Raw genomic sequence first — 27,078 nt, forward strand, 5'->3', positions numbered from 1 at the left:
CACTTGTTTAAATAACTTTTTCCCTCTAATATAGAGGGGTGGTGCGCTTAAGAAAGGACCAAATGCCAAAGCATTGCAAGTCATGAAGCAGACATTACCCTACAGTGTGGCAGACCTTGAATGGGATGCAGGTCATAAGACCAATGTCCAACAATGTTATTGCTACTGTGGAGGCCCTGGAGAGTAAGTAAATAGTTATTTCATGCCCTTTAAGTGATTTCTGTTTATATTATGTACTTTATTTTTGTTATTGATTGTGGTGTGGGAATGATAGTGAATTGTAAATGCTTGGAAATATCAATAAAGAAAATTAGGGGAGAAAATTAGAAGCTGTAGTTAATATTCATCTTTATCATTGTTACCTAAATAAGTGAATCATAGTTCTAACTAAGAACGTTTACAAATTTACCTTTAACTTCTGAACACTGCTCCTAGTTCTGCTCTTTGGAACTAAACAAATACATCTTCTCTTTCTTAGGAGGTAACTCTTAAAATATTTCAGTCCAGCAATCATATTTCCTACTACCATGACTCATACCAATAGTGTTTTTTTTCCAGGTCAAACTCTCTGTTACTACCGGATATTCTTTATGACGTGATTTCTAACCTCTGTCTTTGTTGTTCTCCAGTTTTTGAGTATTACTCTTGAAATACGGTGTTATGATTAGAAAATGCATTGTTTCCAGGAATAGGCTCACAGATTATAATTGGGCTCTTAGAGTTCAGAACTGATGCTCCTGTTGTTGCAGGGAGAGATTGTATTTACTACCTCTCAGATTGTCCCATTATGTTTTTGGGATCATTTTGGTTTTGTGGTGGTCAACTAATACCTCTAATTCTTTTTTGTACAAGCTCGTATTAAGGCAAGTTGTGCATCATGTATTTGTACTACATTTAAAAACCACTAGTGAAGCATTTTATATTTCACTCTTTAAATTGTAATTATTGGTTTCTGGTGTCTTTCTTCCTCTCAGATTCAGTGTTTCTCTTAAGACAAGGGTGCTGTTTAGGAGAATGCTGGGACATGATTCATTAAAATATTATCTGTTCAACTGTGTGTACTGAAAATGTCTATAAAGTTTACTTTACTTATGACTGGGACATAAGTTGTTCAATGATGAAACATGAACAAATGAATATGTAAATTAATGAATTTTTAGTTCTTCATTCTGCCATATCTTGATGGAATTATTTATTTGTGATTTGACATTTTTATAACATTTCTTAGCTTTTGGTTGCTTGCAGATTTAAAAAACATTGTCTTGTTTCCTTAATCACTTACAAAAGAGATACAGTGAAGAGGCATAGAGATTGATCTTTTCCTTTATTCATTTATACCTACCATTTAATTTGAAGTATTACTCAAAATAGGTGGAAATCATCATAGACATTTTATAAGGTGGATCATTCATTGTTCTCTAAGTACCATGACTACATGAACTATGTTTGACACTGCTAGCCACTCTTAACTTTAATAGAGGATCTAGCTAAGTACTTGGAACATAATTTGTATTTATTAGTCTTTCGATGAATGAATGACCTTACTTAGTATCAGTCTTCTTGCCTTTGCGTATAATATGGCTTACAATTAATGTGGGGCTCACTTGTTGAGCAAAAGAATTATTGGAAGAAAGACATTATTTGGGTAGCACGTAAGGATATTCATACCAAAACCATGTACTAACTGAAAGAAGGATATCCTTAGCTAGTGATTCAATTTTAGCTTCTTCAGCTATCTGAAACTGAACAAAACCTGTTACAAAGCCTGTACACCTGTTAGAGTCTTTGATTAGATTTGTAATTATGTTAGCCAAATTTATTAAGTTGCTATATTCCATTCCTTTTAATTATAATGGACAATAATGGAAACAGTATGAAGATATATAAAGCTGCTTATGGCTGTTTGGTTTACGGGGCAAACAACTGTACACATCAGTAACCTCTGAAACTGTTTTCTCTTAGGGTGTAGAGAGTTGATGTGAAAAAAAAAAAATCTCAGGTTTTTTTATTTGACAGAGATTGTTTACTAGTGTAGGAACCAGGCACTTATTGATGAAATAGTAGATGTATCTTTAAAGAGCTCGTAAGTTCTCATGAATGAGAGAGGAGGGATGAAATCAGTAACCTTTTTGGGAAAGAAAAAATTTAACACTAAATTTAGCAGATATGCCATAGTATAATCATAACAGTATTTTGTATAATGCCACTTTGGGTTTTGGTTTTAAAACTTTACCTGCAAACATAGCAATTTTAATCTTAACTTTTTTCTTATAGCTGGTATTTAAAGATGCTACAATGCTGCAAATGTAAGCAGTGGTTTCATGAGGCTTGTGTGCAATGCCTTCAAAAGCCAATGCTATTTGGAGACAGGTGAGAAGGGCACTTGAACTTTACCAATCGATATATTTTTTAGCTTTTATACTGTAGTTATGTTTGCTGTTGCAGATTTTTTTTAAAATAATTTTTTTAAAGTATATTTATTTTGAGAGAGACAGAGTGCAAACAGAGGAGGGATGGAGGGAGGGGGACCCCAAGCAGGCTTTGCAGGGTCAGCACAGAACCCTATGTCAGGACCGAACCCACAAATTGTGAAATCATGACCAGAGCCAAAATCAAGAGTCAGATGTCTAACCAGCTGAGCCACCCAGGTGCCCCTGTTTCAGATTTCTAAAAGGAATTACAACAGTGATTTGTGAAGGAGTCACCTTACTGGGAAAATATTGAGTAATATATTTAAATTATGCATAATTTTATCTTATTTTGAGAGAGAGGGGGGAGCACGCATGAGGGATCAGAGGGGGAGAGAGAGAGAGAAAGTCTTAAGCAGGCTTCACATTCAGCGCAGAGCCCAATGTGGGGCTCGATCTCATGACCCTGGAATCATGACCTGAGCTGAAATCAAGAGTTGGACTCTCAACTGAGTGAACCACCCAGGCGCCCAAATTATGCATAATTTTAAAATACACATAATTCTTGTGCTTTTAGATGTTATTCTGGAACACTTTGAAGTATTTGATCAGTGATTATATTTGCTCCTTTTGTCCCACATGCTCTAAACTATTTCCATTGGTACCTTCCTTTAAAGAACCTCAGAGGGATCCTGTGACAGAAAGTTGGAAAAGGCCATAGAACCTTGATACACAAAATCTGCATCTGCGTTCTAAAGAATTTCCAAAAGCAGACCTAATGTGCTTTCTGGGTTAGGAGAATATGGAATGGCAGAATATGGAATGGCTCTAGGAAGAAAAATGAAAGACAGAGCTCTGAATTTGGCATAAAAAACCTGGGTTTAAATGTTGACTTATGTTGCTTACTATCTTTTAGAATTTAGGAAGATCAACTTCTCTCCTTTTATTTTACCAGATTGTTTTGAGCATTGAATATAACGTTGTATGTGAGAGCTGTCATCACAATTCATGTTACACACAGCCATTAGAAAACTGTATGTGTGTATGAATCTGTGTGTGAACTGTGAATGTCTCCTCTGTAATTAAAAAAAAAAATACTTCTGCCTCCTATATATGAACTATTTCATTATTTGTTGTTACTGGAAAAGAAATTTTTTAAATCACAGTGTCTTAATTCAAATTAGGTTTTGCTTTTTGTATCAGTCATCTATTGTAGGATATGTACTTGCTAAATATTAGCTTTAATTGTTGAATATGTGTACCCTTGATTACTTAGCATACGACTTTTCTTTTTTCCTTAGGTTTTATACGTTTATTTGCTCTGTCTGCAGTTCTGGACCAGAATACCTCAAACGTCTACCATTACAGTGGTAAGTATGGATATTTCTGTTAAGGAACAAAAAAGGGCCATATTCTTAAACTTAATAGGGTGAAATGCGCTGTATACATTAACTTGGTTTAAATAAAAATTTGTTTTTCTTTAAGCCTAGCTTTAGTTCTTTTATTTATCCTTAAACCTGAGGTCATCTTCACTAAAGATTGTCTAGTCTTATTGCTGAAATGATAAGGCCATTTATTTTCTGATCCATAAAATGTAACTGTACATATCTTTTAGATTTTTAAAATTCTTATTTATTTTTTGTTATTTAAAAAAAAATTTTTTTTAACGTTTATTTATTTTTGAGACAGAGAGAGACAGAGCATGAATGGGAGAGGGTCAGAGTGAGGGAGACACAGAATCTGAAGCAGGTTCCAGGCTCTGAGCTGTCAGCACAGAGCCTGACGTGGGGCTCGAACTCACAAACCGCGAGATCATGACCTGAGCTGAAGTCGACCGCTTAACCAACTGAGCCACCCAGGCGCCCCTAAAATTCTTATTTATGTTATTAATTCTTTTGGGACTTCAGATGAGAGAGGTCTTATACCAAATATGCCAGTTTCTGCTTTAGTGTAATTTTTGGGCGTGGGAAAAGTGTGATGAGTTTTGGAGATTTACTGACAAAATGCTTATAGTAAGTACTTAGAAACTTTCATTGAATGCTTTATGTATTTTAGGAAAAGATAAGATTTAACTCATGAATCAGATAAAGTCTGTTAAAGTATGATCTTTGCTATGGCTTATATGTAAGTGAAATGGAAAATTTTTATTGTAAGTTTTCTTAAAGTTACATCCTCTTTGAATGAAAGAGATTATTCAGATATCTTTTACTTTATACTGACTACTTACTATAAGTAAATGTTTAATGTTTCCCTGTTATTTTCGTATGTAATGATTTATTACATTGTGATTATGATTTATAGTATTGACCCTCTGCTTACCTAAATACTTCACTTTGGATTTTTTAATTGCTGTTTTTATTTGTAAAAATACGATTTTTTAACAATAATCAAAAGCATGTTTTTGTATATTTTGATTATTTTTGGATTCCAGGGTAGATATAGCACACCTATGCCTTTACAACCTAAGTGTTATTCACAAGAAGAAATACTTTGATTCTGAACTTGAGCTCATGACATATATTAATGAAAACTGGGATAGATTACATCCTGGAGAGGTAAGTGGTCTTAGGGCTAACTTCATTAGCTACTTGATATCTTTTTTGTTTTGTTTTGTTTTTGTGAAAAGCAGCCAAGATACATGTATAAGTCACACATCTAAAGTAGGGTTTTATTTTTAGTTCAGGGAGAAATAACTTTGAGGATATGAAGACTAGCCCTCTCATACTCCTGTTGCCTGTTTATTCAGGGAAAAACGTAGACGGAGGAAGTAAATTACTTGATTCTTTCTTTTCTGAAGTGAGAATCATTGTAAAGATATAAGGGAGGGAGAAATCCTTATTGTGTATCTTATGGTTCCTCCTTAGAAAAACTTAAGGTTTTTTAAAGTTTCTATAAACTTAGAGATGTAACTAACATTCTTTCCTCTCTTGTTGGTACTCCCTTATATATCTTTGACTTCCAGGAATCGGAGGGAGGGGACCCAGTAATAGTGTTAGAATAATGAATTAGAGGGTAAAGCTGAGTTGGAGATTATCCTCCTCATTCTAACATCTCATTTTGCCTTTCATTTGCAAAGCCTAACCACTCATACTGATTTACAGAGTCTTTTTAAAAAACAATGTAAAAGTTAACGTATGTTCATTGAAGAAGATTTTGAAACAGTAGGCAAGCATGAAGAAGAAAGTAAAATAATAGTTACCTTGTTTTTAGCAGTTATTTAGAATTATTAAAATAAGGATATTGGGGCACCTGCGTGGCTCAGTTGGTTAAGTGTCCAACTCTTGATCTCAGCTCAGGGTCGTGAGTTCAAGCCCTATGTTGGGCTCTGTGCTGGGCATGAAGCCAAATTAAGAGAAAACAAATCTATATCTATATACACATATAGATATAGATACTAACTACTCTTAGCTTAAATAAAAATCTTGTTTTATAATATGTGGAATTAGATGTGTAAATTTTAGTCACACATTACTTTTTGAGGTAAAAATTGTGTAAAGTAACTTGAAGTTTAGGAAGAATTTCTGCTTTGTAACTTTCAGACATGAGGCAGTTTATAAAAGGTTGATGACAAGTAGAATATCAGGGTTTTTTGGGTTGTTTTGGGGGGTTTTATGAGGCATAAAGGAGAGCATAATGCACATTTATTTAAAAGTTGGTAGGTCAGCTGCATAAAATATTGAAACAAATACCTGCAGAATACTTAGATTTTAAAAATCAGAGATACCATTTAAATCAACGGAGCCAAGATGTTTTGAGTATTAGAAGTTGGAATATAATGCTCTGTTTTCTGTTACATGCTTTTTTTCTGGGTGAAATTTGAGAGAAAAGGAGTGACTTACAAATTTGATAAATTTTAATAAACTGATTAGTAATAAAAGAAAAACAAGTATAAGGCACTAACAACTGTAGTGTTCATTATAGTTATCTTAATATGTAAAGCTTTAATACATTCTTTTAAAATGCTTTCTTTCTAGCCATGGTTCTTTTCAGCACTTCTTATGCAGACACATCTATAGTCTTAGTGCATTTTATGTATCATATTAAATTCTGTAGTGGTTACTTCGTGTAGACAGTGGGCACACATAAAAACTCAAGTTACTTTATTTCAGATGCTTTTATTAGAATAAAAAATGATACATAGATTTTATTCAAGAGGCTGAAAATAGAGAGTAAAAATCACAATTAGCATATTTAAATTTTTTTTTTTTTTTTAATTTGAGAGAGAGAAAGAATCCCAAGCAGGCTCCATGTTCAACATGGAGACTGTAGCTTGGCTTGATCTAACAACCATGAGATCATGACCTGAGCTGAAATCATGAGTTGGATGCTTAACCGACTGAGCCACCCAGGTGTCCCTAGTCTATTTTTAAGAAATGAGTTCAGTTTATGAATTTCAGGTATCTCAGTTCTAGCTCAGGTGGTTCAGTTCTGACACATAAAAAAAAAAAAATTATTTCATTCGTAGATACATGTTCTCATTTTCCGTAGCTTTTATGGGGTAATGTCTTAGAAATAAGAAATTTTGATTTCTTATTCTTTGTGAATATGGAAAATTTAGTCTTTGCAAAATTTAAAAAGAGGAAACAGGGGTGACTGGCTGCCTCAGTCATTAGAGCATGCAACTCTTGATCTTGAAGTTGTAAGTTTGAGCCCCATGTTGAGTATAGAAATTACTTAAAAATAAAATCTTACAAAAATAATTAAGAAGAAAAACAGTATACTCTAATAAAACTTGACAACAGAAAAGTTTCACTGTTCTGAAGAGTGTTTACATTTTTTGGAGCCATCACATTTATTAACAAGTGGCTTTCTAATCATTTCTCATTGCTTTTTCTCTGCATTAAAAAGAAGAAAATATTCAGACTTAGATTACTCATTCCATCCTGCAGTATTTACAGATGGAAGTTCAGCCTTTAATTTTGTGTTAATCTTTTAGATCTTTATACTGTCATTATAATTGGTTTTGAGAGTGAAATTTTAATAATAAAGAGACTATAACATTGATGCCAAGACCATAACATTGATGCCAGCTTGAACATTTACTCAATAATTTTCATTTAGTTTGCCTTATTAAATATTTGTGATAATAGAAACAAAAATAATACAAATAACGGATTATTCTGGATTATTAAAATAGTAAATCTTTGGTTAACTGAAATCAAATTGCGAATTGAATCTTCCTTTTTGTTTATATTTATGTTAAAAGCCTTTTTATAAAGTAGCATTAATTACTTTTAAAACATGAGAAAATACTGTATGTTAAGTAAATTGTTGGTTGAGTACTCAAGTCATTTTGAACATTAGTTCTTTTTTTTTTTTTTTTAATTTTATTTTATTTTTGAGACAGAGAGAGACAGAGCATGAATGGGGGAGGGTCAGAGAGAGGGAGACACAGAATCTGAAACAGGCTCCGGGCTCTGAGCTGTCAGCACAGAGCCTGACGTGGGACTCGAACTCACAGACTACGAGATCGTGACCTGAGCCGAAGTCTGCCGCTCAACCGACTGAGCCACCCAGGCGCCCTGAACATTAGTTCTTATACATACTCTAGATTATGTTACATTGGCAGTTGCTCTAGAAGTTTCTCCTCAAAATTGAAACAAAACAGAAAAATAGCTGTAATTTTACTTCCTCCATCTAGGTAAAAGAAAAAAGACTTGTGATGACTTGAGAAGTTGATTGAGATTTGTATGACATTTTGTTTAGGAATATATATGGACACACTAGTAACAGGGAAGCACTAATATTTGCCATTCCTGAGCTGAAATAGGACTTAATTTTCTATATTACATATGATGACTCTCGCCACATAGTAATATTTCTGTGCTGTTTTGGAAGCCTAATAAATACTTTCTTCAGTTGCCAGTTGTGAAGCAGTCTTAATTGCATCAGTGATATCTGAGTGTTTTGTACTTCTTTTTGTTGTTGTTGTTATAAAGGAACTATGACTTCTTTTATAACAAAAAGAAGTTTCAAAAATACTAACCTACTTTTGGCGAAGAATTAATTTTGGGGGGAGAATATATCCTTTTATACTGAAAGGCAAATTTAACATTTATGTATCATGTTTTTTCCTTAGTTGGTTATTTCAGGATTGAAAAGAGAAGCTGAAACTTTTAGAACATATTGGATCATAATGATAGTTCTGTATCATGTTTCCTTAATGTGATTTTTTACACATCTTTGAGACTTTGTGCCTTAATGATTATCAATCATATGACCGAATGTAGCTATTTGAGAATCTACTGTTTTGAAATGTTTGCTTTGAGAGTAAAAATACGTAATACAACATTTGAGATCCCAAATAAAGCTTGCTTAAGGCTTTTTTTATTTAGAATGAGGAATTAACTTGTACTGGATTGCTTTTGGGAGTTAAAATGAGATATTCATAGCTTTTGGAATCTGCTTATTATTTGTCTTTAATTCCTAATGTGATCAAAAATCCTAGTTCTGTAAGGGCAGCCTACTTTTCTGTTAACCGTGGTCTTAAATTTTAAAAAACTATGTTGGCAAACAAATGACTTAAGCTGTTTGACATACTTAAGTCTAAGCAGCATGGAATTCAATACTGGTGATTGAAAATGTATTTTACCGAAGGGAAGAGTTATAACTATGCATAATAGTATTTATGTCTGTACAGAAATTTACAACCCTGAAAGTTAAGGCCTAGTATGAGGTTAGTGTCTGTGATAAAAGGAACAAAAATGGTTACTACGTTTATATTATAAACCTCATGAACAGATCGCAAACCTAGAATATGATGTTCTTCAGATCGCAAACCTAGAATATGATGTTCTTTTAATACAGATTACTTGATTTAAACTATAGTATCTGTACTTATTAGTCTTCAAAATAAACAAATGGATCTCTGCCCCCCCCCCCCCTTTTTTTTTGAGAGAGAGAGAGAGAGGGAGGGAGGAGGGGGAGAGAGAGAATCTTAAGCAGGCTCCATGCCTAGCCATGGGGCTAGATTTCACAATCATGACCCAAGCTGAAATCAAGAGTTGGAGCCACCCAGGCGTCCAGAAGAGGATCCCGTGACCCCATAATGCAAGTTGAAATATATATAGTTCTATGCAAAATAGTTTCAGAGTGCTAAAGGAACTTACAGATAAAATTTCTGAGACATCATAGAGAGTAAGTACCAAAACAAAGAAGAGAGTTCATTCATTGTGCTTTTCAAAAAGTGAAAGAGAAGTAGATTTGAGAAATTAGTCAGTTTTGTTGTTGTCAGCATAAATATAAAGCACATTTTTCAGATGTGTGGTTTGTGAAGATTTAAAAAGCAGTAAGGCAGGGTGCCTAGGTGGCTTAGTTGGTTAAGCATCTAACTTCAGCTCAGGTCATGATCTCATGGATTGTGAATTCTAGTCCTGCATCGGTCTCTGTGCTGACAGCTGAGTCTGGAGCCAGCTTCATATTCTGTGTCTCCCTCCCTCCCTCCCTCCCTCCCTCTCTTTCTCTGTCTCTCTCTGCTCCTCCCCTGCTCACGCTCTGCCTCCCTCTCTCTCTCTCTCTCTCTCTCAAAAATAAACATCAAAAAAATTTTTTTAAAGCAATAAGGAAAAACACTCTTTTACTATAATGTTTCTTTTTTTGATATGGTTAGCCACACTGGTGTGTCAAATGGGTATGGGTATGTTATAGACATTGTGTAACTCAATTTCAGATTAGATAATGAAATTTGAAGTGGTTAAAATTAAAAATTAAATGTATATGATACTAATTAATAGAATTAGTTAGAATTAATAGAATTCTAATTAATAGAAACAAAAGCAGTCAGTGGCTTGGAAATATTCTTGAGGGAGATTCTAATAGAGAGTCACAGGGTTCTGTCTTTGTGTCTACCTTCCAATTCAAGGATGACAGAACAAGAGGAAAGATGATCTCTAACAGAGACCTGAAAACAAAATCAAATTAACAGCAGTCACAATGTTTTGCTTTTAAGGCTTAAATACACAAACATCCAGTTCAGAAGAAGTAGCGTATGATAGGGAGCACTTGATTTGATCAGTTTATCTGATAAGATTTTACAGTTGGGGTGGTGAAGTAGAGATGAGGAAGTGGATGAAATTAGTTACCCAGAGCTTAATATGAGATAATCATGTGATGTGGCTGCTGAAAACTTTTAACATAATCTTACACTTAGACATAATCTTATACTTAGACATGACAAGCTGCTGCCAAATATTTGAAGAACTGTCTTGTAAAAGAGGGAATAGAAGAGTTCCAGGAAGGAAGGTGTTGTCCACCTATGGAATGGGCTCCCTCATAGGTGCCTCAGCAGCTTTCATCAATGATAATATTTAAACCAAGGTTGAATGAATGTCAGTACTATAAAAGGGATTGCAGTATTGATGGAACCTTGAATTAGATGGACATCTAAAGTGTCTTTCCAGCTTTTAGGTCTGATTCTGTTATTTTTCTTTAATAGAAATTCTCTATCATTGGACACTACAGAAATTACGATAAGAGGAAGTGGTATGGTATAGAGGCATGAACACCAAACTGTCCCATTTCTTTTCTTTTTTTTCTAAAAGCACCCAATGCATCAGCACAGTATGGGCTCTCAGTGAATGTTGAATGAGTGGACTTTTGTCACTTGGGTTCAGATTCTGGCTCTCTCACTAATCAGCCATGTGAATTTGAGCACTTCATTTAACCTTTATATCTGTTAACTAATCTGTAAAATAAAGGGAGTTGGAGTAGATGACTCTGTCTCTTCTGCCTCCAACATTCTATTTAGCAGATTTGTTTTCTCTTTTTACTTGAAGCAGTTCTGAGGTTTGGAAGTTTAAATTGGTAAAGACCATACTGGTAGTAAAAATTCAACTATGATATTCTGGAACTTTTTTTTTTAGTTTTTGTGGCTTTAATTGAGAATGGTCCTTCTATAATGTAGTTTTTTTTGTTATTGGGCCCCCATCTTTAAACTTGGAAGAAGATGCAGAAATGACTTTTAGGGGAGCTCTTTTGAAACAAAATAGTATTTTTTAGAATTGAATATTTAGATTTTAAAATGATTTCTGATGATAAATTACTGAGACATTTTGGGTTTTAGCGATGGCCAAAGTCTATAACGTTTATGAAAATAACTCCCCTCCCCCAGTTTCACAGAATTTTTCAAAATTACAGAGATTATGGGTTTCTGCTAATATTAGAAGTATTGGGAAATAAAATGTATGTTTCTCATTTTTTATCCTCTTTTCCTACTAATATCTATTAGAAGCAATTGATACCTATTAGAATATCTATTAGAACCAATATATGGTTGATATTAAAGTCATTCATTCTATGTATTATTTCCTCGGATTATGGAATTAAAATAAATTTAGTAACTAATAAAATCCCATTTTTGTAGTGTTTTAACAGTTTTTTTCAGACATGTCATTTGATTTATAAAATTATTTGTAATAGGATTTTTACACCTCTGTTATATATATATATATAATTTTTTTGTTTGTTTAATGTTTATTTTCGAGAGAGAAACAGAAAGCAAGCAGGGGAGGGGCAGAGAGAGAGAGGGAGACATAGAATCTGAAGCAGGCTTCAGGCTCTGAGCTGTCATCACAGGACCCAATGGGGGCTCGAACTCACAAACGGCGAGATCGTGACCTGAGCCGAAGTTGGACGCTTCTATGATTGAGCCACTCAGGCGCTCCTACTCCTCTTTTTATAGATAAGAAAACAAGAAGAGGTTAAATAGCTTTAGATCACGCAGCTAGTCACTGAGGACCTGGAATTGGAACTTAGATCTTCTGACTATCAGTCAGTACTCTTTTCTTCTGCATCACATTGCCTCTATCTAGCACCTGTATATTACTAACTAATGAAATTATAGTGCTTTAAATTGTTTCTTGATACTTCACAGCTGGCAGACACACCAAAATCTGAAAGATATGAGCATGTTCTGGAGGCATTAAATGATTACAAGACCATGTAAGTTGATTTATTTTATGTATCCCTATGAGGGAGACTTGTAGTAAGTATAAGGAATAATGGCATTGTTTAAGAATTGTGGGGTTGATGTTTAGTACAAACCATTTTAAACTTTTAAATTTTAATTTCAGTTGAGCAAAGCAGTGATTCTCAAGGGTTGGAGAAGGGAAGAGCAATCCTCTGGGAATGGTGGATGGGAGGCAGGCATACCAATATCTCAGGGGCTTTTGGCTTGTTCCATTGAAAAACATATTCAGTAATGACTTGTTTTTATAATACAGTCCCCTGAAAATAAAATAATATCTTAGCTGGTGGGAAAATGCAAAAGATAGTGGAAAATATTATAGAGAATATTGGTTTTAAAATGATTGAGATCTTCTGTGGTTTTAAGATCAGTTATTGCCATCAGTTGCAGAAAAATAGTAGTCTTAATTTTTTGATAATTGATTATTGTTGGATATATCCTTGTATAGACCTTTCTTTTTTTAAGAAATAAAAAGCATATCTACATTTCTTAAAAATATTTAAAAATTGCAATAGAAATAATTTTTTAAGTGTATATGCTGGCCCTTACCAACTGTTCAGCAATTTTATAAAATTTTTTTTGTAACAAGTTGCTTTTTTTGAACTCGACAGAATTTCCTCATTAAAAATGTTACAATTACTAGCAGCTAAATCTTTAGGTCAATTTAAAAAGCCATAAAGTGCCTGAGCAGTTACAGTACTGGTAAAAATACTTTATGGGATGTGAATTCTGTAATCCAATTTAGGGTACCAGAAATACATCTGTTCTTATTATGATAGAAATGGGAGCTTCCCTTTCTCAAACATGCATGGAAGTGGAAGAACATTCTAAGTGTTTGGTAGTGGTTCTGGAAGGTAGGCAGGATATAGTAGAAGTAAGGTAGGTGGGGGCGTTTTGGATTAAGGAGCCTTAAGGACTTTGGAAGAGCGTTAGGAGCACATTTTTTAGAGACCCAAACCCACACTGAAATAACATTTTTCTGTTCCAGATTATTTCCAATTCTAAGTATGACACACTAGACACTCCTTTTATTTTCTGGACCTCTCATATTGGGTTCTCTTTTCCAGTGCTAACACCTGCTACTTTCTGACCAGGGTTTCTCCCCTCACAGATTCACTCTGAAATAGAATTCTTCTTTTCCTAAACCATTTTTGAGATCTTTTAAACAGGACAATGAAATATGGAAAACACATATTGGGACTAAAAAGACACCACTCTCTACTTTCTTCCTTTAAAAAGTTAGATGCCATGTTTTATTATTTTAAAAAAAAATTTTAATGTTTCTTTATTTTTGAGAGAGAGAGCACAAGCAGGGGAAAGACAGAGAGAAAGAGACACAGAATCTGAAGCATAGATGCCACATTTTAAAAAGAAAAGTGGATGTGTGCTCTTCTCCCTTCCTTCTGATCCTATCCTTCCCCCCGACCTCCTTCGCCATTGTATCCTACTGTGGATTGACTCTGGGAGCAGATAAGAATCCAGGAAAGCAAAGGGAGAGAGCGAGTTTTGTAGTGTTGGGTGGACTTTCATCTATAAAGGCTTTATATCTGAAAGTTGTGAGTTAGGGTCTGACATGTATATGTGTTCAGTTTTTAAATTTTTAGTTAATTTTTTTAAAAATTTAGGTTTATGTCTGGGAAAGAAATAAAGAAGAAGAAGCATTTGTTTGGGTTGCGAATTCGTGTTCCTCCTGTGCCACCAAATGTGGCTTTCAAAGCAGAGAAAGAACCTGAAGGAACATCCCATGAATTTAAAATTAAAGGCAGAAAGGCATCCAAACCTATATCTGATTCAAGGTAAAAGTTGATCTGTGGCTTAGTTTTTCTCTTTAGCTTATTTGTAACTAAAAATGTGTTATTTAGTCTCATTAGTATATATGAAAGTATAAGTGGCAGTTACCCTGATTTGTTTTCCTGTTTATAATTTCTTGCTTAGACAAGGTACAAAGAGTTAATGTTAGATGTTTATTTATTTATTTTAGATATTAGGCTTTCTAGGAATAAGCCTATTGGTTTTGTTTAGCAGACAGCTTAAGTACTAGCTTGTTCGTTTGTTCATTTTTCATTCATTCATTTATCCATTTATTTCAATTTATCAAGCAACTTAACTGTCTAAGTGCTGGGGATACAATAACAAACAAAACAGACTTTCCTTCTGCCTTGATGGGTTTACAGTATAGTGGTGAAGAAAGGTGGTAAATAATTACAGGTCATTCTAGTGCCATGTAGGGCATAGCATTTGGATTTAGGTTGTACTGGGATGGTTAGAGGTGAAGTGGTTTACTTTTAAGAAGGAATCTTAAAGACCTATCTAAGATGATATTTAAGCTGAAACTCAAAGAATGAGACTAACCTACCAATGTGAAAGAACAAAGGGAAGAATACTGCAGGTGGTGGAAATAACGAGTATGAAGGATGTGAGGTATGTTCTAGGAATTCACAGACTAGTGACGTATGAATGAGGGCTAGAGATTAGCATCAGGTGTTGGAAAGTTTGGATGGGGCGTGATCATGTAGAGTTGTGTAGGTCTTTGAGGAATTTTTTAAGAATAATGGGGAGCTATTTAAAGATGTAAGCAGATTGAATTATCCTTTAAAAATACTTCTTTGTGTGCTTTTGGAGAGTGGATAGGTATAGAGGTAAGAATAGAAGCAAACAAAAATGAAGACTCTTGCAGTCATCTAGGTGTAAGAGATTGCCTGGGTAGTGGTTTCAGTCAAATGGAGACAAAATAGATTTAAGACTTCTATTGGAGGCAAAATTCATTAGGTTAGCTAATGATTTAAACTTATGAAAGAAGGAGAAATCAAGTTACACAAAGCCCAGATTTCTGGCTTGAGCAGCTGGTGGGTGGTGGTGTCTGGTATCAAGACCTACAAGAACAGATTTTGGCAAGGTGAACGAAGCATTCTTCTGTGTCATACTAATTGAGTTGGAGATTTTTACAAGGAATATCTAAATGATGATGATGTTAGATATAGACAGCTGAGTGTGTCAGGAGCTCAGGAAGGGTTAGGTCACATGATATACAATTTTGGAAGCTGATTTATAAGGCCATGAGAATGAATGAAATTACCTAGGAAGCAAGGAGTTGGTGGGGGAGAGAATGAGGCCCAGAGTAATGCCCTGTTATCATTTAGAGATTTGGAAGAGGTGAAAGAAACAGGAGGCTAAAAAAGAATGATCAATGAGATAGGAGGAAACCAGGAAAGTTTAGTGCCCTGAAAATCAAGAGAAGGGGGGGTGTTTCAGAAAGATGAGCATATTAAACAGTATTGAATGCTGTTGAGAGATGGATTTAAGGTGAAAGGAAAATGATTGTTGGATAAGATAACATTCTGTTATTAATGGCCTTGACAAAAATAGGTTTTTTTGGAGAGGTAAAGAAAGAAGTCAGACTGAAATGGGTTGAAGTATGATTGAATCCAGCACTGCTCAATTAAAATGTCAAAACTGGGCTTTTTCTACAAATAAAGGACATAGGCAGACTCATATAATAATAATGATAATAAAGGGAAAGGGGGAAATGGGAAATTAAGAACTCTGAATAAGAAGGGAGAAAGTGGAAAATGTTTGTGCGAGAACACTCAGAAGTAGTTTTACTTTGAAGAGAGGTAGACAAATGGAAGCTGAAGAGGAAAGGAAGTACTCAAGTGATGACTTTTAAATAGAAAATTAATTGGAACCTGTTTTTATGTGCTACTAGGAATGATCCAGTAGAAAAGAGATTGGTACAGGAGAGAGGGACAGGTAACTGAAAATATTGTAAAGTCCTTGAGAATCCAAAAGGGAAGGGATTTAGAACTTAAACATGGGAGTGGCCTTTGATCGGAGGACTTCTAGAACCCTTTTGTTGAAATTGGGTGAAAATAGGTACAGATATTAGTTCTGCTGTAGATTTGGTGTTTGGAAGATGACTGCAGTTATTGTTTTGGTAGCTTCTGTTTTCTCAGTGAAATACTGAGGTATAAAGATGGCTGAGGGTTGTGCAGAGAGGGAAATTTAAGGAGTAAATAAAAGGTATGAGAGTACCTGGAGAGTAAGAAAAAGTAATAACCCAGGGTTAACAGTGTTTCATATCCATTTGAATGTGTAATAAAGTAGATAATGCTTTTAGGTTGTTGTTTTTTTTCCCTAAAGCAAAGCATATTTACTCCTATCACTTTCAGATTTTATCATTAATCCTTTGCTATCAGTTGCCCATATTATGGATTAGAAAAAGGTTTACACAAATTTTCTCATTCCTATCACATTAATGAGACACTCCATCTGTGTTAGCTAGTTCATTTGATGCTATCGGGAAATGGTTCAACTTTCTTTCAAGGCATTCTCTATTCCTTCTGGGTCCTATGTATGAATTGGTCCTTTTAATCTGAAAATACTTTGTTTAATCCAGGGGTCCTGTATAAATGTTGATCATCTTAAAAAAAAAAAAAAACTACCATCTATTTTATCCTTGAGACTTTTGATTGTAGTTCTAGTTATGCTTTATTCCTCTAGCTCCCCTACTTTCTCCTTCCTTGTACTTCCACCTTTATTGCCCAACTTTAGTTTGGTGTCTGGAGTAGTTTCTTTTCTAGTTTTCTCCATTCACCTCTTTCTAGCCTATTCTATGGTGTTATTCCTTGTCTGTGTAAAAACACAGGAAATTAAAATTTCCTGGGTAACTTTCTTATAGCACTTAACTCTTTTTATCAGCCTTTTTGTATGTATCTTTGTCACTTTCTGACTGTATTATGGACCCCTTAGCACAGGGAAGATCTTTGTATTTCTATTATAGCCCCCCCCCCCTTTTTTTATATGGTAGATAATGTTTGTTGAATGAATGAAGTAGATGTTCTCTGTATTGATATTTGCCCTTTTCTTATTCCCTTCTATTAATTAGAGATGTCCTTGACTTGCTATTTTCCCCCTTCTTGCTTGATATTTGCTTTTATGTCTCAAAAACTGGTTTTCTAGATCTTTCTAATTGTACCTTTTGAATGACTCCCTGCCTAATATAAAGGATTCCTTCTTCTACACTCTTCCACCCTGGGTTTCATTCTCTTTATGATTGATATCATTCAAGAATATATATATTTATTTCTAAAGGCAACCTGTATTTATAGCTACTATATTTTAATACAGATACTTCCTGGCTCCATGTGGGTAATGACTAAATTCATAATTACTTTTAGTAATAAATTCTTAAAATATTCCCTTAAGGGCCTACATAGTAACAACCTGGACTAAATAATGGAACTCTTGGGGGTTTGGAAATCTTCCTTCCAGTATAGTAGTCTGTTTTTGTTTTTGTTTATTAACTTTGAGGTTGTATATATTTTTCACAATTGTGGTAAAGAGAAAAGTTTTTTCCTTAACCTTTTCATATGTAAATAATATCTGAGTCAAGAAATGTTTATTTAAATTGGAATGTGTTCTCTGTATGCACTTGACTAAATTGGTAGATTCAACTTACATTTAATTTTTTTGGTTTTTGTTACCATTAGTATAAAAATAAGTGTAACCTAATTATTACGTAAGTGGAGCCAGTATATATTGTCCATTGTCTTTTTGTTTTTCTTTATGCAGAGATTAAATACATAATGATTTTATGTTTCAGGGAAGTAAGCAATGGCATAGAAAAAAAAGGAAAGAAAAAATCAGTAGGTCGTCCACCTGGCCCATATACAAGAAAAATGATTCAGAAAACTGCTGAGCCACCTTTGGTAAGAGGATGTGTTGGTATATATTTTCAAAGAAGATGGATGCTTGAAATTAACTGAGAAATGAGTATCTTTTTAGTTTACTTTAGAGCCATGCTTTAAGTATGTTATTTTTTATTTTCCAGGATAAGGAATCAATTTCAGAGAATCCTACCTTGGATTTACCTTGTTCTATAGGGTAAATAGAAAGTTATTTTCTCCTATTCTAGGAATTTTCTTTTGGGGGGAAATGAATATTTCTATTGTTATGTAATATAGTCGTTATACCATTTAAATTCTTTTGTCTTAGGAGAACTGAGGGAACTGCACATTCATCCAATACCTCAGATGTGGATTTCACGGGTGCTTCCAGTACAAAAGAAACTACCTCGTCTAGCATTTCCAGGCATTATGGGTAGATATTTTATATTTTTATTTCTTAACTAATTTTCTTCTAGATTCTTTTTCTTTGTAAAGTAATGATTAAATAAATTTTTAGCAATTGAAAGTGATGTAAATATGCCTTTCAGCGTTTGAGAAGCATCTATATGTAAATTCTTTAGGTTGTTATTAATATTCATCTGAAATTTCTGCTTTTCAGAGCTCAAACATTAAAAATTTGTTAGGAGATTTTGCTCTGTGCACAGAAGAGGTATACTGGTGTTAATAGGCTGTGCTCTTTTCCTTGAGACCTTTTTATGCTTCTAATATTGAGATAATATTTTTATCTAAAATTTTTTATCTTTAGGAATTTTTATCTTTAGGAGTACTTTTTTTCTCAATATCTGAATCAGACATGTAAATCCTTTTGTTACTAAGAAGATTTTTAACTCAGGATTTCTATCAGTAGCAGACTTCTCTAATATTTTATTTAACCTAATTCTTCAGAATGATGCCTTTCCCAAAGCATGACGTATCAGGAATGAAAAATTAGTTTCCTTGGGGTCAGAGCTATGAGCTTGCAAGTTTTATACTTCCCTTAGTTTAATTTTTGTTAACACTTCAAAAACTGCTGTGTAAATTGTACAAAATTCAGAGTATTAAAAAGCTTAAAATGTAACTCATTTTTTAATGGATTGTGAATAATTGAACTGTGTTTGGCCTTTCACCAAGCATTGTGCTAAACTTTCCACATACATTGCCTTTTTAAATTCTTAAAACAGTCTTTTGAGTCGTAGATCTGTTATTCCCATTTTAAAGATAAAGAAACTGAAACTAACAGGTTTTAAGAAACAAGCATGGTCATTAACAAGCATAACAGAACTGGGATGTTGAGTCAGGCAGTATGATTATAAAGTCTTTGAATTTAACTTAGGCTGTATTCTCCCTTGTTAAAAGATTATAAAATCATTGAATTCCTGAGCTGAAAAGGACCTCAAAAATTATCTAGTTCAACCTCTTCACTTAATCTCTTCACAGAAGAGAATACAGAGGATAAGAGATTTGAATTTGGCCAGTATCACAGAGGTAGATTCAAGGTACCCTGATTTCTACTTTGTGCTTATTCCAGTTCATTACATTAGTTCACTATGCCTAGAACTGGTAATAAGAGAACATTTATTCTAGTTTTACCATCTATTGAAGCCCATGGAACAATGTTGTATATATAGGAGGTACTTATTAAGTATTTGCTGCATTGAATGAGTGAATGAACTTTCTTCTTTTTAATCATAAGACTGTTGACAATATCTGACTAATGATTAGGGCCTCTTCTTGGTAAGAATTTGTCTCCTTGGCCTCGTAATTAAAAACTTCCTCTGATTCTTTTAAGCTTAATAATACATTGTTAAGGAAGAAAAGCTCTTCAAAGGTCAGCCCCAAGAAGGTGATGGAGTCTAATGAAGGCGAGTGATAATCCATTTATAAAAATAGCATGTATTGTTTTGGTTTGGCTGATGTTTATGTCACCAACGGTATATACTTAGAGTAGTGTGATAGAAAAAAAATCTGAGAACACATTGTTTGGGCGAAGGATGCCTTATAAACTCACTAGACAATTATGGCCTTTTTTTGGTTGTTGTTGTTCTGTAGATTATCTGACTCCAGAAAAAGAACTCGTACAGGAAGATCTTGGCCTGCTGCAATACCACATTTACGGAGAAGAAGGGGTCGTCTTCCAAGAAGAGCACTCCAGACTCAGAACTCAGAAATTGTAAAAGATGATGAAGGCAAAGAAGATTACCAATTTGATGAACTCAACACAGAGATTTTGAATAACTTAGCAGATCAGGAGTTGCAACTCAATCATCTAAAAAACTCCATTACCAGTTATTTTGGTGCTGCAGGTAGAATAGCATGTGGTGAAAAATACCGAGTACTGGCTCGTCGGGTGACACTTGATGGAAAGGTGCAGTATCTTGTGGAATGGGAAGGAGCAACTGCATCCTGACTGTAGGACTGAACATTATGTTCACTGCACTCTCATTCTCTGTAGGTACAGTTCAAAGTCCTAAAGGAGTCTGGCTTTTCCTATCTTTCTTAAAAAAAAAAAAAAAAAAAGTCAAAAAAATTCACAAAAGGAGATGATACTAGCCTTAACATGTACCTGTCAATGTTATGGATATTGTCATAAAAAAGATATCTTTTAAAAATCAGAACAGAGACTTAATTTTTTAAATCTTAAGATTTGTAGAATGTTTCTAGGATAGGATATTAAAAATGATTCAAATCCATGCATGGTGTTAGATAATTTTTCTAATTATTCCATTGAGTCAGTTTTTGTGATTAGTGGTTACCAGATCAAACAGATCATGTAGATAGATAGCACAAGTATATGGAGAAACGTTGTCTGTTTTGTTACCAAAATGTTGGAAAAAATTTATTTCAATACCTTTCAGATTTCATAAAGTGCAGTGTATATAATGCCTACTAAAAGACTGTAAAATATTGAAATTTTCTTTCACGCAAAGTGTAAAAAATATATTGAGCCTGTAAATTGCTCTGTGACTAGACTTCATTGTCGTCTTAATATATTCTTTGCATGTGCATATATGTACACATGTGTGTATATATATGTGTGTGATTATGTGACCTATGCAATACAAATTATGGGAATGGGCAGCTTTGGAGTATATATCCCATAATTCTTTTTTCAGGAATAGTTGCAGTATTTACACAGCAGCATTTCTTCTCAGGCTTTTATTGGGTGCTGTTGCTTGCTATGTATGAAGAGAAATGTGTCAAACAAGTTTAAAGTTTAGTGTGTTCTGAAGAAGGGTGTGAACAACAGTGTTCATGGGCTTTTAGAATGCTTTTCACTTTCAGTCCTTGTAACTCAGCTGTTCAGTACCTAAAACCAATTCAAATAATATGAACATTATCTCCTACTAGAAGTAACATTTTCAAGTTTTCATGGCACATTATGATTGTAAATGTCTCTCAGTTTTAACAGTAAGTCTATAGGAGTCCCGTGAAGATTCCTGAAATGTCTGTAGTAACTGTTAGTCATGTTGAATAAGTGTAGTATGAACAAAGTATTTTATTGCACAGGGTTAACAAACAGTATGTTGCCTGACAAGGCTACTGCTGTTTTATTACAACATTACCTCTTGTTTTTATAAAATGTACCAAGATTTAAATTGATAACTTTATTTTACATGTAAAAAAACAGTTTCTTTTATCACCAGTGTTAGAGTTGTCTTCTGTTTCTTTTTGTTTTGTTTTGTTTGTTTGTTTTCTTTTTTAGCCAAAGAGTAAACAGAAGAATATTCTTATTTTGGTGGCTGTTCATTTTACTCTTAAAAGTGATTGGTGGATTTTAGCCTAAAAATTGGGGAATTTGCCGCCAAAATGAAAAATATGTAAAGTGTAGTGGTTACAGAGCGGTAAAAATGTGGGTTAGTACTTATTTATTCCATTGATTGATTATTTGACTGTTTATAAAGAAAGTTGCTTTATTTCTTTAAACATCTTCAAAAGATGACCTTTTCTTGTCACATTATAGCCAAAAGAAGCAGAGAACTTCGTTGTCCTGCATTTGGTTCCTGGTTGGCCAGGTATAAATGAGCTTTACAAAAGTGCAAATTAAAAACTGTCACTTCTGTTTACCTCCACCAAAACTTGATTTTCCCCTAGCTATTAATTTAAAGTTGCCTTTCCTGCAGCTGCAATATTTTGAATAACACACAGAGTTTGTGTTGATTTTGAATGTTTGTTTATATCTAGGGGTAATGGAAAATGTAAATCCCGTGTAACCTTATTCACTCCACCTGTATCATATTATTTCATTTTCCCCAAAGTCCTTTAATTCTAACTGAACACCAGCAGTATTTTTAGTAACTCTTTCTTTAGTATACATGGAAGATGATTTATTAAGCTGAACTGTCTTTAGACGTAATTATTGTGAATGTCTGTTTTATTTTATCATGGTGGTTCACATGGCTCTGATGTTCAGTTTGTATTTTTGGAATTGCTTTACTTAGAATTAAAACAGACCAACATTAAATGTGTGTATTTTTTAAAGAGCTAATGAGTTTTGCTTCTGTATTTGCTTGAAAATACACACTGATGCAGTAGATGACTGCTTTTATTTAGCCAGGGAGCTAAGGATTGTTCCACTTCCACTGTAAATATGTTCACTTGAATTAATCTTTATGAAACTTGGCTTTCATTTTCCTCTTGTCCCTCAAATAATAATTATTGCATGTTCATCCAAAAGGATCCTTTAAAAAATAAACTGTTTAGCCAGCTCGTATACTTCCTACTTGAAAGACAATATATCTCCATCTGCCTTGTCCTTAAAATTCAAGAAAATTCAGACTTTTCAACTATGTTTTCCCCCCTTATATAGAAGGTGCTAAGGTTCACATCAAAGGATTCTTTTTTTTCCTAAAAAGCTTTGCTCCTAGGCTATAGCGATAAAAGATATAAATACAGTATGCCTTACTCATTGTAATTACATTTTTATTCAAAACAAATACATTTTTATAAATACTCTGATAATAAATGATAAGTATGGATTTTAATATGATCTAACTAGATCAGAATATGAGCTTATCAGAGTTATTCTATAAATTCTAATGTAGTCAGTTGTTGCTAGTCATATTTTGTTACTAAATGTTTAACAAGTGAATGTTAACTGATGTGTGAGTTGAGGGTCTCTCTTATATTTTGCAAGTTATGTCAAACTGTACATGTTTAGTTTCTATTATGTATATATTCAGAAGATTTCTGTTCTCAGTGTTGGGTGGGGGTAGAACTAATTCTTTTGGGCCATTAGGTTTTGGTTGGAGCATGATCTGACTCGCATAGTTATAGCAGACTGTTGCATAATGTTCTAGAGTTGTTTGAGTGAGGATGTGATGGCAAAGCAAGATGTCCATGCAGCTTTGGGAGATAGTTTAAAAATGCCCTTTAATGTGGGGAAGATTTCCTGTTTAAATTATATTTGAGTACTTCTGTGAATATACACTCCCAAAAGTCTCCTTTGGTTTTTTCTGTGGTAGTTGATCAGTCATCTTCTTTCCTCAAGAAAATAAAAACTTGACAGTAAAATGTAAAGTGAGAATTTTATCTAATCGTGGATTCTTTTCTAATTACTAGCAGTTAAGAAACCACATGTCAGACTTAAAAAAATTTAGAGCTGGGAGAAGCTATGAAAGCAAACTGATTGGGTCTCTGAATAACAAATAGATTGGGAATAAGTACAGTATTTGTAATTCTTAAGTTATATCAAAATGTCTTGGGGTAGTAGCTAGATCAAAATATTATACTATCTGTATATTTAAAGTTAGAATAAGGTTGCAAATTAACTAGCTCACTTTATTTTTCTCCCCTTCCCTTACTTCTACCCAACAAAATCCCTTGTAGCTTACTCCTCTGGCATTTTCTCTGTTGGAGATAATGAGTATTGAAATTGGATGCTTAGTAATAATTCGTCACTTTTGCAACATCTTCAAGGAATGTGATGTCTCATTCAAGAAAATTCTACTGGATTTAAGCAAACAAATGAACCAAATCTTCATAAATGATAAGATGTATTTATTGGATAAAACAAAAATATATCCTGTTCAAAATCATTAGTCTAACTTTTGTTCCTTGTATTTACCAAAAGGTATTCAGTTTTTTCTTTTTCTTTCCATGCTTTCACAAGTGAAGGTGATACAGTCTCAAAACTAACATGAATTGGTTAATGGGAGGCAAACGAAATTTTAGGTCATGGTTTGTGGCCCTTCAGAACTCAACTCTACCCACAAAAATCTTATTCCTTAAGTATTTAATTACTTTCATTGAGTTTTCTTACGTATCACAGGAGTAACACTGACAGTGAGTTCATGTAACACATGAAAAATATCTGCTAGGTTGGTACTACAAAACTGGCAAATGACTGTGTTGGAGGGCTTTGTTTACTCTTGAAGTTACAGTGTGAGAGGTAGTGTACACCTGCCTGTTAGCTTCCACTGCCTCCCTTGTGGATGTGGATGTTTGATCCTTAGTGCTTTTGTATGTGGCCTAGGTTTGGGAAATTAAGTAAGACTAGTTTACATTTGATTGATTTCTACCAAGTTTAGTCAACCCATCATTAATTATGTCAAGTGCTGAAAAAAAATGTTGACGATATCTGAATGAATATCTAGCAGCTAATCAAAAGTAAGTTTTTCATATCAAGCAGAAGTTAACAGTAAGCTCACCAAAAACCGTTCTTTTAAGAAATCAAGTTTTCACATGTTTTATTTTTGCCAGAGAAATCTTTTTGAATGTCTTTTTAAAATTTGATTACTGTTACAATGTTTTCTATAAGTTAATTTGCATATGTGACTTTAGGTACATAAGAATTTATGTAAGTAAATTACATTAAAAGTTACTCAGTGAGGTTGCAAATTTAAGTTAAATGTTAATACCATCTAGTATAAATGAATATATACTTAGTGAAGGATTATAATTAATGTTGTTTTGACTGATAATTGATCTCTTATATATTATAACTAATGCTATTAGTGGAATGTAAGGAAATTTCTATACAGGATTTCCTAGAATGCAGAATTAGTGGAATGTAAAGAAATTTTGCCTATATAGAATTTGAGACAAAAACAAGATTTTCTGAGAACTTGGGTCTCTTTTACAAATATATAAAGCTTGCTTAGATGGCTCTGAAGTTAAACTTTTCCTTGAGGAGAAATGGGAGTTCAAGGAGATGAAGCTTATTGGAGAGGGTTTTGGAAGGGAAAGCCTATTAGCTCATACAAGATTTGTGGAGGCATAGTTTGGTTCCTGTATTCCTTTGTCACCAAATCTTTTCCAGAATGCAAGAGCAAATCTATAACAAGTCCATATTTTTTATATTATAATTTTGCATAACCTAGTATCTTAGTCTTTCTGTGTTATTATTTATCTTTGGATGTAAATTTTCCAGTGAAGAATTATGTCATTAGAAATTCATTCTTGATACCTCTTTATAAACTGTAGTTTATAAGCAACTTTTAAACCATTAAATGAGACTAGAAGTATTTAAAATGCTACTTTATTAAAGATTTTTCTAGACTGTATTAAGTAATTAATGTTTTTTAAACACTATCTTTAGTATGTTAACCTTTTTCTAATTACTGGGAGATGGTGAACATTTATTGTATGTTGCTATAATATGGCAGTACTCTCGGGTTTAGATGTGGGTAGGGGAATGTGTCCTTATTCATAAAACCTTAGGCTAGGTGGTGCTTTTATTATACTTGTCTGCTTTACACGTATCTTCTGTGGCAGTGCCTGTGTTAAGAAACCTCATTTATTTACAGTGCATTGAACAGCTTTTCTCCTTTCTTTTCTCCCACGTAGCTTCAAAACATTTTAATTTGCTGTAGAGTGGAAATAATTTAACCAAGGTTTTTTGGAACAAAGAGATAACCAGGTAAATAAAATTTTATTTTATTTATTTTTTTAAAAAACTTCTAAGAGAGCATGCATGCATGTATGTGAGCTGCAGGGAGGCAGAGAGGGAGAGAGAGGGAATCCCAATCTGTGTTGATAGCTCAGAGCCTGATGCAGGGCTCTATGCCACAGACCATGATGAGATCATGACCTAAGCCGAAATCAAGAGCTGAACGCTCAACCAACTGAGCCACCCAAGCACCCCAGGAAAAATTTAAACCTTATACCTACAGTTCTGATTTTTTTTTTTTTTTTTTTTTTTTTAGATTCTTGAGTGAGTTTTTGGGAGTGATTTCCTCTGAAAAAGTAGCTGTTTTTTTTTTTTTAAATATTTATCACACAGGGGCATCTGGATGGCTCAGTCGGTTGTGTCCAACTTCAGCCTAGGTCATGATCTCGCCATTCTCAAGTTCAAGCCTCGCGTTGTGCTGTGTGCCGACAGCTCAGAGCCTGGAGCCTGTTTCAGATTGTGTCTCCCTCTCTCTCTGCCCCACCCCACTCATGCTCTGTCTCCCTCAAAAATAAACATTAAACATTTTTTTAAAAAATATTCATTACAGGGGCGCCTGGGTGGCGCAGTCGGTTAAGCGGCCGACTTCAGCCAGGTCACGATCTCGCGGTCCGTGAGTTCGAGCCCCGCATCAGGCTCTGGGCAGATGGCTCAGAGCCTGGAGCCTGTTTCCGATTCTGTGTCTCCCTCTCTCTCTGCCCCTCCCCCGTTCATGCTCTGTCTCTCTCTGTCCCAAAAAATAAATAAATAAACGTTAAAAAAAAATATTCATTACACAAGATTTTTCTCATTTTTTTCCAGTTTTATAATGTGTATAGGATTTTTAGAAATCTGATAGCTGAGTGAGATAAGGCTGCAATGTAGGCTAGAGTAGGTTGATTATTTTGTGCCTCTCCAATCGATCTTCAGATTACACTGATAGCAAAAACTTCTTGGAAAAAGTAGTACCATTGTTTTCTATTATCTAGTAATTGGAGTAAGATGAAAGCAAAATTACAATGCTTACAAATTACAATATCAATAGACTGGTCATAAATCTGCTCTTACATTCTGGAAGACATTTCGTGACAAACAGGGACATGGGAACCAAAATTGTGCCTCTGTAAGTCATAGATGAGCCAATAGGCGTTTCCTCTCCAATATGGTGTTAGA

General features: G+C 34.0%; 1 protein-coding gene across 4 annotated transcripts in view; it reads left to right on the forward strand.

Moving 5' to 3' along the window:
• MTF2 (metal response element binding transcription factor 2) overlaps nucleotides 1-22,751 on the forward strand; it is a 78,408-nt gene extending 55,657 nt beyond the window's left edge. For 3 of the 4 annotated variants that reach the window (XM_040470995.1, XM_040470997.1, XM_040470996.1), the window contains 10 exons: nucleotides 35-183; nucleotides 2,275-2,370; nucleotides 3,710-3,778; nucleotides 4,840-4,963; nucleotides 12,280-12,347; nucleotides 13,998-14,168; nucleotides 17,975-18,080; nucleotides 18,203-18,255; nucleotides 18,367-18,471; nucleotides 20,088-22,751. In XM_040470995.1, coding sequence (XP_040326929.1) covers nucleotides 35-183; nucleotides 2,275-2,370; nucleotides 3,710-3,778; nucleotides 4,840-4,963; nucleotides 12,280-12,347; nucleotides 13,998-14,168; nucleotides 17,975-18,080; nucleotides 18,203-18,255; nucleotides 18,367-18,471; nucleotides 20,088-20,445 — 1,299 coding nt within the window. In that variant the 3' untranslated portion in view covers nucleotides 20,446-22,751. Of the gene's footprint in view, nucleotides 1-34; nucleotides 184-2,274; nucleotides 2,371-3,709; nucleotides 3,779-4,839; nucleotides 4,964-12,279; nucleotides 12,348-13,997; nucleotides 14,169-17,974; nucleotides 18,081-18,202; nucleotides 18,256-18,366; nucleotides 18,472-19,827; nucleotides 19,901-20,087 lie in introns of all 4 variants that reach the window. The other variant, XR_005788759.1, reaches the window with a different exon arrangement.
• The last annotated feature ends 4,327 nt before the right edge of the window (nucleotides 22,752-27,078 follow it).

This window comes from Herpailurus yagouaroundi, unplaced genomic scaffold, assembly GCF_014898765.1.
Source record: "Herpailurus yagouaroundi ecotype Mexico unplaced genomic scaffold, PumYag 77, whole genome shotgun sequence".
In the NCBI taxonomy this organism is placed as follows: domain Eukaryota; kingdom Metazoa; phylum Chordata; class Mammalia; order Carnivora; family Felidae; genus Herpailurus; species Herpailurus yagouaroundi.